Source organism: Dreissena polymorpha, chromosome 3 (genome assembly GCF_020536995.1).
Source record: "Dreissena polymorpha isolate Duluth1 chromosome 3, UMN_Dpol_1.0, whole genome shotgun sequence".
Classification (NCBI taxonomy): Eukaryota; Metazoa; Mollusca; class Bivalvia; order Myida; family Dreissenidae; genus Dreissena; species Dreissena polymorpha.
In genome coordinates this window covers 38,668,552-38,683,614 of record NC_068357.1, presented here as the reverse complement: position 1 = coordinate 38,683,614, position 15,063 = coordinate 38,668,552, and the positions used below count along the sequence as shown (strand labels likewise).

Here is a 15,063-nt window from a genome sequence, read left to right as displayed (position 1 = left end):
TGCAAATCAACACTTTCATGGTGATGACAAACGTTAAGTTTCAATTGTTAAATTTCAATTAAATCGCTTAAGAAATGTAAAAGTAGTTTAGTCCACAAGCGGACAGACCGACAGCAACCAACCAATGGAAAAACCAATGATGCTATATTGTAGATGCTGAGTTTGGACATATTGAAAAACAAACATTTTGTGTGACAGAACAAAACACAAATATCATTAAAAACCTGAAAACAAAGAATAAATTCAGTACATCTTGTTTGTTTTTATATTGAATGGTCAGTATAATATGAGACAATTGTTCAATTACTGTCAAACAGAAAATGAAATTTAAAAAATACTACTTGAATAAATAATATTAACTTTAGACCATTCCATGAATAGTTTCTGCTTATCCAATTCTTAAACGTAATGTATTTAACAAATGGCAGTTACCGCAGTGTATATATGATCCATGGCTGTGTGGGTAGGACACAGAGTAAGTGTTGCCATAGCGCTGACATGACATCAAAGGACAGTTCTGACAGGAAGCGTGAAATATCCCAGAGTGACATGCAGAACACTGGATATGGCTGTGGGGTACAATCTGACCCATATAGGGCCCAGAGTCGAGCATGGATACGTGCGAGGGTGACGTGTAAGGCCGAACCTCACAGCTGGCATGAGCAGCAATGAAATGATGACTAGATGTCTGGATGGGTTCCGGAGATTTTGACGTTCCTTTATCAACAAGCTGCTTGATTCTCCACACTTGAGTGCCATGGGTTGGCTGGCTTGGGTAATACGTTGACTGACAGCACTCGCACCACCTAGGGGAAGGCATGGTATTTTCAACAACACTCTTGGATTCAACTGAAACATGGGTCCGGGCAGATCTGCACAAGGCACCTTTCTTTGCTTTAGACCGCTGGATTGTTTCAGCGTCCGTGCTCGTTTCCCCTTCCACATCAACTGTTTCACTTGATTCACTGGATTCAAATTCAGAATCAGAGTCAACGCTTTTGTCTGAATATTCTGCAGACAGCTTTTTCTTTGTTTTCAATAATTCTTTTGCTCTTGCTAACCTAGCAAGACTTGCTTTTCGTTTGACTTCTTCCTTTTCTTCAGGTGATCTTGTGTTAACTGTCAGCTTTATTGCTTTCCTAATTTTTTCTAAGCGTAATGTCTTGTCTTTCACACAAGTTTTTTCAAGAATTGTACCCTTTCTTTTTCTCAATAATGACTCTTCACCTGATTTTGTATTTGTCTTAATTAATGAAACGTGTTTCTGTTTAGACATGCTGCTTTTCATCTTTTTAGATTCTTTATTATTATAGACACCCTCTATAAGACCTCTCTGAATAACTGCTTCAAACACCTCATCAAAAATATCATCAGTAAAACTAACCTTTCTGGTTGGACTTCCGTATTTACTCAGATTATCTTTCAAAATCTTACCACTTTTAGTTATCTTCGGACTTTTAAAAGCTCTTTCCTTACCCAAAAGATTTCCTGCAAACCCAATATCACTGATGCTAACTGTTTGCAACAGTTTGGCATCTGGAGTCTTACTAATATCAGACTCAGATTTTGATCTTTTTGAGGCAAGTTTTATATTTCTGGGTGCTTTCTCACACAAAATGTTCACTAGAGTAGCTGCATTTAAGCTTGCCTCACGTTTAACTCTGCCACATGCAATTGACAGTTTGCTCTTCTTTGACATAGTCTTTTTAACATTTTTCTTTTTTTGTTTTGAGTCAGGACACAATTTGGTTTCCTTGTCACTGTTTGAATTCACACTTCCTTTTGTTGTTTTGTTTGCATCATTGCAAGGTTTATCAGATTTATCAACAACTGTTTTCTTTTTAGGACTTAATTTTTCTGAATTTTCATGATTCATTGATTTCTTTGTAGGACTTTCCGGCATTGGGTCATTTATTTCTGTTTTCCATTTGTTTTTACTTTTACTGCCAGAAGGACTAATATTTCCTGTTTTTGATTTGCTTGCACCACTTTTACTGTCAGAAGAGCATTTACTCTCTGTTTTTGATTTCATTGTACTTTTATTGACCGAACCAATATTTCCTGTTTTTGAAATGCTTGTACCTTTAGTGTCAGATTGGGAGATCTTTCGCTTGTTATCTTCTTCTGTGCTCTTAGTTTTTGTCACATGCTGAAGCTTCTGCTTCTTTTTTGGCAACAATTCATCCGTTTCAGTTCTAGAACTATTTGAACGCTTTTTAGGATTATTTACTTTTAAATCATTAACTGTTGCCTCATTTGATTTATTCTGCAATTTGTCCAAAGATTTGACCCTACTATCCAACTTTGTTACAATAGTTTGATTGGGATCTAAATTGATACTTCTATCTGAATTTTCTAAATCACCATTTTCAGAACTATTTTTGGAAGTGTTAACATTGTTAACCTTGAATTCTTCTTTAATATTAGTAAATGCTACTATGTTATTTGCATGTGTATCAATATCACTGCCTTGTTCATCAGTTATGTCTTCACATTTGTCAGCTTTTGGCAAATCATTTTCAATATTTTGTGAATGCTGTCTTAAGAGGTCCACTGGGTTTTCAATAGCTTTTTCACAAGTTGGCTCCTCTTTAATCTCCACAGCTTTATCATTGTTTGCACTTATGTCTAAGCATTTGATAACTTTAGAACTGCTAGTCTCCATACCTGTTTTTTCTATGCGAATGCGAGCTACAATATTTTCAATTGAGCATTTCTTCTTACTGCTAGACTTTCTTGATGACCCTACACTGGGACTACTTGAAGCAGAGTAATTTGCAAAACTGTTCTGCTTTTTTGAATCAGGTGTCCCAAGTGATTCCATCTCAGCAGTTTTTCTCTTAGCCATACTTTGATTAGAATTTTGAAATTGTGCATCAGTGAAGGACTCTGTTAATGATGTTTCTAATGCACTAACTGGTTGTTTGTCATCATGTAACAAATTCATAAATCCAAAATTATCATTATTTCCATCGCAAGTAAAATCCTGGTCTAATTCAGCTGATTTCAGAGTGGATAACAAACTAAATCTCGAAGGCAATCTTTTGTGAAAATCTGGTCTTGTCACATTTTTGCTCAAGTCAAGAGGGACATCAGGAGATTCTGATTCCTGTAGTTTAAAAGATATTGCACCTATGGCAGCGGAGTGGGTTGATAAACAAGCGCTTTTCTGGCTTGACTGAGTAGTTGATTTTGAGTCAATCCCAGCAGACTTTGTAGTTATTTTAGAGGATGTGCAAGATGAAGCTGAAGTTGATGATGCAGAGGATGAAGATGAAACAACTGGCAATCTCGATGACTGCATTGAATCCCTAGTGGGAACCAATGCAGATGCTGTAGCTGTAGTCACTTCATTGCCATGTGTTGATGTGTTTACTGTTTGGATGCCTGGTGAGCTAGTTTGAGATTCAGATGATACAGTCGGAGAAATATCCTGTTCTGAATACTTGGTATCTGGTGCTGTCTGAAAATATAACAACTTTTGCATTATTTTCATTATCTTAATATTATGGAGGTTGTACTGGTCTTTGCACAACAAAGTTGACCAGCAGTATGAAAGTCATGCAGATTGATTACATTTCTGTAGACATATATGTCTATATCATAAAGATGAAAATCAGATAAGTCAAATTAAGTGAGAGAAATTGAATCGAAATAATAGTTAAAGTAGTTATGCCAGTACTAAAACAAGAGCTTTGTCACAGACGTGACGCATACCCCCACATACTGCATTGACACAGAATATTTTGAATGCTGTCTTCACAAAACAAAAGAAGCTAATTTATGGCGATTTTTAAGAATTATTATGCCATTATCATTTATGGCCATTTTGATCTTTTAACTCTTGAATTCTTTCGAATGGCACACTGTCCAATAACTGTGAACCAAATTAATGTACAGTCATTTTAAAAACTCACAATGAAGGACATAGCTATGGCCCTGACAAGCTCATTTATGGCCATTTTTGACTTTTGAACTCCAAGTGCGACCTTCACCTTGGAGATATCAACGTTATTCTTTTGCATGACACATCGTCCAATCATTGTGAACAAATGCACTGAGTAATTTTTAAATCTCACAATGAATGACATAGTTATGGCACGGACAAGATCATTTATGGCCATTTATGACATTTGAACTCAATGTGTGACCTTGAACATGGAGATATCAACATAATGCTTTCGCATGACACACCGTCCAATGATTGTGAATATGTGTACTGAGTAATTTTAAAATCTTACAATGAACGACATACTTAAGGCCTTGACAAGATCATTTATGGCCATTTTTGACCTTTGAACTCAAAGTGTGACCTTGATGTTGCAGATATCGACGTAATTCTTTCGCATGACACACTGTCCAATGATGGTGAACGAATGTGCCAAGTGATTTTAAAATCTCACAATGAACATCATAGTAATGGCCCGGACAAGCTCATTTATGGCCATTTTTGACCTTTGAACTCAAAGTGTGACCTCGACCTTGCAGATTTCAACGTAATTCTTTCCCATGACACACCGTCCAATGATGGTGTACAAATGTGCCCAATGATTTTCAAATCTCACAGTGAACGACATAGTTATGGCCCGGACAAGCTCATTTATGGCCATTTTTGACCTTTGAAATCAAAGTGTGACCTTGACCTTGGAGATATCGACGTAATTCATTTTGATGACACATCACCCACTGATGGTTAACAAATGTGCCAAATGATTTTAAAGTCTCACAATAAATGACAAAGTAATGGCTTGGACAAGCTCATTTATGGGCAACTCCAAGTGTGACCTTGACCTTGGAGATATCAACTTACTTCTTTCGCATGAAACACCGTCCCATGATGGTGAACAAATATACCAAATCATTTTAAAATCTAACGATAAATTTCATAGTTATGATCCAGACAAACTTTCGGTTTAAATCGCACTAAGTGACCCCGTGACCTAGTTTTTTACCCGGCATGACCCATATTCAAACATGACCTTGAAATCATCTAGATACAGCTTCTGACCAAGTTTGGTGAAGATCGGATGAAAGTTTCGGGACAGACAGACCGACAAACCGACCGACAAAGTGACTCCTATATAGCCCTCATTACAAATGGTAATGGGGGTAAAATTATGCCTTGGCTTAATTTCAATAATCATTCACTTTTCCCACTAAGTTTGCTATAAAAGGAGATTTATATCAACAAGCAAAAACTTGCCTTGACAAAATTAAAAGATAATATACAAACATGTGCACTTACACAGACTTTTCTTAGAGAAGTCTTTATAAAACAAGGGCTGTTTGTAAAACATGCATGCCCCCCATATGGGCTGTTAGTTGTAGTGGCAGCCATTGTGTGAATACGTTTTTTGTCACTGTGACATTGACCTTTGACCTAGTGACCTGAAAATCAATAGGGGTCATCTGCCAGTCATGATCAATGTACCTATGAAGTTTCATGATCCTAATCCTTATTATTCTTGAGTTATCATCAGGAAATCATTTTACGGTTTCGAGTCACTGTGACCTTGACCTTTGACATAGTGACCTGAAAATCAATAGGGGTCATCTGCCAGTCATGATCAATGTAACTATGAAGTTTCATGATCCCAGCGCAAGCATTCTTGAGTTATCATCCGGAAACCATTTTAGATATTGCAAAACTTTAACCAAGGTTAAAGTTTTGGACAAACACAATTAATGAATCACTGTGACCTTGACCTTTAACCTAGTGACCTGAAAATCAATAGGGGTCATCTGCCAGTCATGATCAATGTACCTATGAAGTTTAATGATCCTAGGCGTAAGCATTCTTGAGTTATCATCCGGAAACCATTTTACTGTTTCGAGTCACTGTGACCTTGACCTTTGACCTAGTGACCTGAAAATCAATAAGGGTCATTTGCCAGTCATGATCAATGTACCTATGAAGTTTCATGATCCTAGGCCTAAGCGTTCTTAAGTTATCATCCAGAAACCATCTGGTGGACAGACCGACGGACGTACGGACGGTCGGACTGACCGACTGACATGAGCAAAACAATATACCCCCTCATCTTCGAAGGGGGGCATAAAAACTGGTTGGCTCAAAAAAAATTAGGGACAGCACTAGCCCTGGTAGATAGACCACACTACACCAGTACATAATATAATCTGCAAATGTGGTTCTAAACTGCATCCAAGAACGAGTCACTGTGACCTTGACCTTTGACCTAGTGACCTCAAAATCAAAAGGGGTCATCTGCCAGTCATGATCAATGTACCTATGAAGTTTCATGATCCTAGGCATAAGCGTTCTTGAGTTATCATTCGGAAACCATCTGGTGGACGGACGGAGACCCCACGACACCAGTACATAATATAATCTGCAAATGTGGTCCTAAATTGCATCAAAGAACGAGTCATTGTGACCTTGACCTTTGACCTAGTGACCTCAAAATCAATAGGGGTCATTTGCCAGTCATGATCTACATGTATGTACCTATGAAGTTTCATGATCCTAGGCGTAAGCGTTCTCGAGTTATCATCTGGAAATCATTCGGTGGACGGACCGACGGACAGAAGGACCGACCGACCGACATGTGAAAACAATATACCCCCTCTTCTTCGAAAGGGGGCATAAAAAATCACGACAGCAACCTAAACAAATACATGTCCCACTGTAACAGTAATTTTGTATACTCAATGCAAATAAAACAACAAGAACATATTCAGTCAACTACATTAAGTTGTAACTACAACGCAAATATTCTCACCAATACATTCATCACCTACCCACTGTTTTAAAAATCCATTAAATGTAACAGCTCAAACAAAACCCACATAGCTTGCATGAATATTTTCTCTACAGCATCTCCTCACATGACCAACTCCAATAATCAGTTTTCTGAGAAAATGTCTTCTCCCTTAACAATTGACATTTAGCATAAAGCATACAGCATACAACAAATTAACGATAACGATAACGAGTACAACCCATCCTACATATTGCTTATATTGTTTATTATATGATTTCTGGTGAATAATTCTTTCAGTACTGAGATTTTATATCCATTTCAATTATTTTCCTTGGATTTAACTGCTCTTAATACATTACCTTGTATTATTGTGTTCTTAAATTTCTTGGCTTTTTTTAGGCCCTTCAGTCAGACTACTTAAAAACTAAGAAATACAATAATAAAAGGGGATGGCAAAAAATATAAATGAGGAGGACAATAAATGTCTTCTGTATAACCTTCAATTCTTAATGGAACAAGGGACAAAATTGTCACAAAACCAGGTTTTCATTGTGAAAAAAAAATCTGATAAAGGGAGAAAACTCAAACTGAACTTTTGAAATGACCAAAAAAAATTAACCCCCTTTGTAAGTTTTTTTTTTTTTTTAAATCTATTTTTAGTCGTGGCGACCTTGACATTGGAGATATTGACGTGATTCTTTCGTGGGACACACCGTCCCATGATGGTGAACAAATGTGCCAAATGATTTTAAAATCTCACAATGAATGACATAGTTATGGCCAGGACAAGCTCATTTATGGCCATTTTTGACCTTTGAACTCAAAGTGTGACCTTGACCTTGGAGATATCGACGTAATTATTTCGCGCGACACACCGTCCAATAATGGTGAACAAATGTGCCAAATGATTTTAAAATCTGACGATGAACGACATAGTTATGGCTCGGACAAGCTCATTTATGGCCATTTTTGACCTTTGAACTCAAAGTGTGACCTTGACCTTGAAGATATCGACGTAATTATTTCGCGCGACACACCGTCCAATGATGGTGAACAAATGTGCCAAATGATTTTAAAATCTGACAATGAACGACATAGTTATGGCCCGGACAAGCTTATTCCGCCAGCCCGCCAGCATTCGCCAATCTAATAACCAGTTTTTTCCTTCGGAAAACCTGGTTAAAAATGTGTTAATCACCCAATTTCTACTCAAGTATACCTACAAATAAAAAAACACACATATATAAAATTGAAAGAAAAGAGAAGTGTTCCGCGGTCCGAGACATATGCCCCTTCAAACAGGGCTTTGTACTAGTGACCCAAATTTCAATAGTGGGTCATCTACTGTCCAAGGCCAATGGGCATGTGAAGTATCAAGCCAATCAGTCAATTCGTTAATGAGTTATTTATCCGAAACTTTTTTCACACTTATTGTGATAGTGACCTTGACCTTTGACCTAGTGACCCCAATTTCTTTTAAGGTCATCTACAGTCAAAGGCCAATAAACACATGAAGTATTAAGCCAATCAGTCAATTGGTTTACGAGTTATTGATCAGAAACTTTTTTCACACTTAGTGTGATAGTGACCTTGACCTTTGACCTAGTGACCCCAATTTCTTTAAAGGTCATCTACAGTCCAAGGCCGTTGCAATTGTTAAGTATCAAGTCAATTGGTCAATTCGTTGACGAGTTACTGATCGGAAACATTTTTCACACTTAGTGTGATAGTGACCTTGATCTTTGACCTAGTGACCCCAATTTCAATAGGGGTCATCTACTGTGTAAGGCATATGCACATGTGAAGTATCAAGCAAATCCGTCAAATTGTTGACAAGTTATTGATTGGAAATGATTTTAACACTTAGTGTGATAGTGACCTTGACCTTTGACCTAGTGACCCCAATTTCAATAGGGGTCATCTACTGTCAAAGGCCAATGCACATGTGATGTTTCAAGCCAATTGGTCAATTCATTGACAAGTTATTGATCGGAAACAAACTGGTCTACCTACATTTCTGACATTACTGGTCTACTGACATCTACAGACAGACAGGCAGCAAAACAATATACTCCTTCGAAGAGGGGCATAATAACACTCTAAGAATTTATCAAAACAAACCAATTGTTTGTATTGCAGTGATTTGATTTACAATTTGCATTGCGCGAATTCTGGACTAGACTACAAAGTATCAGTTACCAAAGAAAGTATGAATGTTGTATATTATACTGATTAACTGTTCTGATTTTCTTTTAACCAATCTTAAAAAAACAAGAGCACCGCATAACAGGTGCCACGCTCGGCTGCGAAAGCTTGTTAGAATTTTTTTATTATTTTTTTTCGAGGTCACAGTGACCTTGACCTTTGACCTAGTGACCCAAAATGGGTGTGGCGTGTAGAATTCATCAAGGTGCATCTACATATGAAGTTTCAAAGTTGTAGGTGGAAGCACTTTGATTTTAAGTTGTAGGTGGAAGCACTTTGATTTTAGAGCCAATGTAAAGGTTTTATCACGACGCCGGGGGACGGCAGACGTCGGACGGTGGACGAGGAGCAGGCTCTGACAATACCTCGGGTTTTCTCCGAAAACAGCCTCGCTAATAAAAATAATTATTACTGAGCTTTATTTTATTATCCTGAATAATAGTTAACACAAAAACAACACTAGAGTTGTTATGTGAGTCATGTCATAATAGTGACTGGCAAAATCACTACTAGTGGCTGACTAACTATAAATACTGACTTTACACTTGCATTTATACGACTAGAAAAGGATTCAACTATGGCTATAAATATTCAAAAATCAGAATAATTACCTAAGATTGTTCAGCTCTTATATCAGTCTATCCTCCAACTGCTACCATTTTCTGCCTTAAATCATCCTTATTTTAACAGTATTTCTTACCATTTGCCTGTTTTAAACCAATTCTTACTAATTATTCACTTGAACACTGTTGTTAATAGGCTTCATATAATAATTGCATGCCATAATTGATTATGAAAATTGTTGAGACAGTGTGGCAGAAAGTGAGCTTTAATCCATAATGCAAATTCATAATATACAGCCAGCGTTTTTTTTCCTTCTTTAACTACAGCCGGGGAACGGTACCTTTCCCAAAGCCTACCGGAGGCTTCCCAATTTTAGCACCGGACCTTTCCCAATCTCGATATCTACCTTTCCGAACGATTTTAGGTGCAGTTCCCAATAGCCAGTGCCTTTTATTTTCGCTGGAAATATCTTTTGATATTGTCGAGCCTTTCATTTTCGGCCATTAATTTTCGCCGGACATTGTTGCGTAGAAAGTAAACAAAACTTTTCAAATGGGGCGCAACTCTAACCGCTGTGTAAAATGTGAATGGATTACATAACCGCGACGAGTGATCGATATTTCCCGTGAAAGAATTCCATCGCTAAGACCAGTCTTCCTTACATCAATAAACTTTCTCAACACTAATTTTTCGTTGACATTAAAAAAAAACGTAACTGTATTGAGTTAAATGCGCATATTACTTCTATGTATAGTTTTTTAAGTGTCAAATCCGGACAGTAACTATTCGGATACGGATATAAACAAATAAAAGTTTAACATAAAATTAAAAATGATGAGACATGGGTGTAAAATCCTATAGTTATTTACAACATATACATAAGCATTTAATGGCAGATGATCTTAATATCTTATTTGATGATTTGAAAAAAAATCAAAACAAAATATAAGACTTACCTTTGAAAATTATTGTTAAAGCATTCCACTCTAAAAACTCATTTTGGTTACGTGTGACTATTCTCACTGTCTATTGTTAAAAGATGTCAAACCAGTACAAGATCCATTGTTGTTGTTTTTGTTTAGTTTTTAAGTTTTTAATTTAACTCACATGAAACATTGCAGGGCTTGTAAGACTTTTAAAGGGGCCTTTTCACAGATTTTGGCATTTTTTAACTTATTCATTAAATGCTTTATATTGATAAATGTAAACATTGGAACGTAAAAGCTCCAGTAAAAAATCAAGAATAAGATTAAAAAAAGGAAAAGAACATTGCCCGGAGCAGGTTTCGAACCAGTGACCCCTGGAGTCCTGCCAGAGTCCTGAAGTAAAAACGCTTTAGCCTACTGAGCTATTCCGCCGAGTACACAAACTTGACGTATTTTATACGTTATATAAGCAATCTTCGTAGTTTCACAAAATTTAACGACAAAAACAGAACTCTCCAAATTATTCAATCGTTTCGCGTTGCAACGCTTTATAATTTTTAGGTTTTAAAATCGTCAAAAGATGCATATAATGGCTATATTAGACCATGGTAAATGTTCAGTATTACTGTTTCCTCACAAATATCATAACTAAAACGAAAATGTGCGAATCTGAAACAACTTTTTTCAATTTTGTCAATTTACCAAAGCGTGAAAAGATCCCTTTAAGGGCTAAAACAAAATTATTAATATTATCTTTTATGCAACCTCAGTGCTTATGCCTATCACTGGAAGATATTTTTTTCCAATTGACGGGCACATTCTAACTGAAGTGGCAATAACACAATTTTCACATGACATGAAACGATAGTCAAAATATCATCACCGTACTGTAGTTTTTCTGTCACAACCTAGAGTTTAAAATGCTTTGTGATGCAGAATATAGCCCCTAATGATAGATTACATGCATTTTAAAGGTTCCCAATTCATCAATTTTGCGACTCAAATTTTTCCCAATTCATTGATTTCGCGACTCGTTTTTTTCCCAATTTGAAGATTTCACGACTCGAAAAATTCCCAATTGTAGGGGTACAGCTACCTTTCCCCTTTGGGGAAAAAAAACGCTGACAACATTTTTATCTGATTTAGGTTGTGTGTGTTTTTAAGTTTATCAATATATAGTTACAGTTAATCTTACATTTGAGACATAATGGTATACAGACATATACAGACAAGTCAGAAAGCACTAATATCATGCTCATGATTGGTTATGCCCATACCACTCCAGATTGATTGTAACCCTACACTGTTAACATTAAATACCCACACATGACCTTCAATGTGCTATAATGTCACATAATGTGAAAGAATGCAGGAATGTTCTGTTTTCATGTATTAAAAGTGCAAATGACATTTTAGATCCATGAATATGACAATCTGGAATTTCCATAGCATAGGACCAAGTTCAGTATCTGGTAAAAATTATGGAGTATCGGCACTTTGCATGTAAAAACTAGATGCTCACTAATAATACAGAATCCCATGTGTAAATAAGTTCAATTCTCAACAACATTTGCTTGCTTTAACCAGGCTAGATTTGATTATTCCTCTAGAATTAAACCCCAATAAAGCAGTCATCACCCTAACGTTTTTGGGAGCAATGGCCAGAATAATCCTTTTATGTAGTCTTAAAGTTGAACAAAATGAAATCAGCTCCTTTTCCTGCTGTATCAATTAAAAATATATACTTTCGCAACTTTAAATTGATCTGCCCCAGGCATTTGGCATAAGAGTTAGCATAAACTTGAAGACTGCCAATCTACAATTGTCTTGTACAATTTCATCAAAATATTGGCCTGGATTTTTAACACAATAGAATGTCAATGCACATCCAATTCTGTTCCCCTAAATTAAAAAGCCAATTGTATAAATATGGATAACTTTAGCCAATCCAAAAGATAACCGAAGTCAACAACCTTGGCTAAATCTAATCCAAAACTTACGGTAGCCAAAACGTGCACCTGATCGGGTAACTATTTTTTTTATACAATTGCTAACCAAATAAGATATCCTAAAATATAAGATAACCAAAAGTTATCTGCTGGATAAGAGTTATCCATATTTATACAATTGGCTCTAGGCTACCAATGTGAATCTTACATAATTCAAAACATAGGCAATTACATTCAACATGCATTAGGCCACGACTTTTTTTTTTATTGGTTTACAAAAATAATTTTGAAAATGGTCCATCGGGCGGTCGAAAAAAAAAAAAAAAAAAAAACATTGGAAAAATAAGTTAATACTAATAACATCAGAACAAAGACATCATATCTTTTATAACCTTAACACAGAGACGAAAAATCTAATTATGCAATGAAACACATCTATATCTTCAAATGAAATGAGTCACCTAAAAGCACCTTTTGTAACATCAGGCAATTTTAAACACTCCATTAAATGACATGCGTTCTTCTCCCATTAAAACGAAAAACTGCGCTTCATTTCCGTAATTCGATGCGCACCATTACGCAATGCGATGCCCGTTGCATAAATCTTATATAAGATAAACTACTCATACACAAAGTATGTGTTTGCTCTTATTGGACTTATGACATCGTCCATGAAAAAAATCGAGGTAGATCGATCCCCGCGTCGTCGCGGTAATGTTTGTTAAAGTTGTTGTTGTCATGAAAACTCGTTGATTTACAACGCAACACGTCTTTATTAAACTGACGCGAATTAATACAATCATATTTGTCAACTTGGCTTTTGCTTTATTTTGATAATTTAATCCAAAGTTTAATGTTAGCAAGTGTTTTTACTGGAATTGTAAACAAGGAGCCAGTTGAAGTCTTCCGAAAATGTGCAGTCTGTGTGAATTGACAGTTTGACGTCATCAAAGGAAAGCCGCTTGCTGTCTGAAGCAATAAAGCGACAAATTTCGCGCCGACAAAATTGGCTTCCTTTGTCTAGCAATCAACATGCCGAACCAATCGTGCGTTTGTTTCTCAATTGCAATCCTCCAATTTAATAATAGCACGTGCATAGCTCCGCCTTCGAATCTTTTGCAGAGAACGGAGGCGGAGTTTAACGGCTAATTGAGCTAGTATTTTTAATACGCAAGTTGAGTTCCGATTTGCCGAAATTACTCGGCCCTAAGCATTAAAACGACAAATACATTTATCAATGATTTTCCGAGATATACCGATTTGTTCCGATTTCCAAACTTTCTGTACAGTTCCTATAAACTATGGCGGACGTGTTTACAAAATTCCTAAACACATATATCGTAAATAATGGCAGTGTTTTATTGGATTATTTATACTAATTATCAAATTGCAAGGTAATACTTTTTATCTACTATAATATCGGGTATGTTTAATATAATAAACATGTTAAACAATATAGTTGCGTCACAGACTCGGAAATAAATTTTGATGCGGTCGACATTTTACTGACGCTGATTTTCCTATTGTCTGTAATTAAATAAATTTTGAGAAGTGCCCATAAAAGGACTGGTACATACTGTGTCACATTGAAAAATATCCCGATCTCTGTAATATATGTGAACCAATCGTTGATTGTACTTACTTGATTTTATTCGCAACCGTACTCAAACCGGATCGGTTTTTTTTCTCGTTTCGCTCGTTTTTCAGTGCGGTCGGGAATAAAATATATAAAAAAAAGACGATTTTCCGATTTTATTTTTTTTCCCATTTTCCAAAAATTAGGGTCGGCGGTTTTGTAAACCAAGAAATATAAAAGTCGTGGCCTTATACAAAAACTTAAAACAGATGTTCAACCAACAATCAGCAATAATTAAATACTTAAAAACATGTTAAGGCAAAAACATACTATACAATTGCATAGGTTAGTAATGTGATTGCTTACAATTGTTATCATAAATCATTATAAATATTTTAATGTATAAGCCATATTAATCTATGGATTTTGATAAATTGAGCCTTTTTCTGTGAAAATTGGGCAAAATGCATTTGGGTAAAGTGTTGTCCCAGATTAGCCTGTGCAGTCCACACAGGCTAATCAGGGACGACACTTTTCGTTTTAATGGTATTTTTCGTTTAAAGGAAGTACCTTTTTTACCGAAAATCTAGTTTAAGCAGAAAGAACAAGACACAATTAAAACTGTAAAGAAGAGGGGCCTCCTTGTTATGACCAGCAATTTAAAATATATTACTAACCCCTCCCAATTTTTATGCTTAACCTTTTTGAAAAGTCTCACATTTTTGTGTATTTTTCATTCATCAATATTCACATAATACTGACACTACTGCCCTTTTGGGGCATTTATTAAGGCAGTCTGAAACCCCTAAATTTAAACAATGAATCTTTATTAACACATCACATATGAATTTTGCTAAGCATATGAAGATAATAATTGGAATAAACAATCATTATCAACTGTATGAACACTTAAAGTACATTTGCTGTAAATATTTCATAGTGTTTCATAAAATTGATTTCCAGATAAATTTAATGAAAAACCACTTTTTTTTTAAATTGCATAAAATGCTAAGTCCCCTCTTTTTTGTTTAATGCAGTTGTAATTAACCCACTTAAGTAACCATTGATTCACACACCTGTTAAATCACTCACAATTACATATAATAGTGCATCTTTAAAGT

General features: G+C 35.9%; 1 protein-coding gene across 3 annotated transcripts in view; it reads right to left on the bottom strand.

The window, feature by feature from the left end:
• The window catches only part of LOC127873695 (pneumococcal serine-rich repeat protein-like), a 48,136-nt gene that overhangs the window by 15,076 nt on the left and 17,997 nt on the right, over nucleotides 1-15,063 (bottom strand). For 2 of the 3 annotated variants that reach the window (XM_052417632.1, XM_052417633.1), the window contains exon 2: nucleotides 433-3,463. In XM_052417632.1, the coding sequence (XP_052273592.1) occupies nucleotides 433-3,463 (3,031 nt within the window). Of the gene's footprint in view, nucleotides 1-432; nucleotides 3,464-9,538; nucleotides 9,974-15,063 lie in introns of those variants that run through there. The other variant, XM_052417634.1, reaches the window with a different exon arrangement.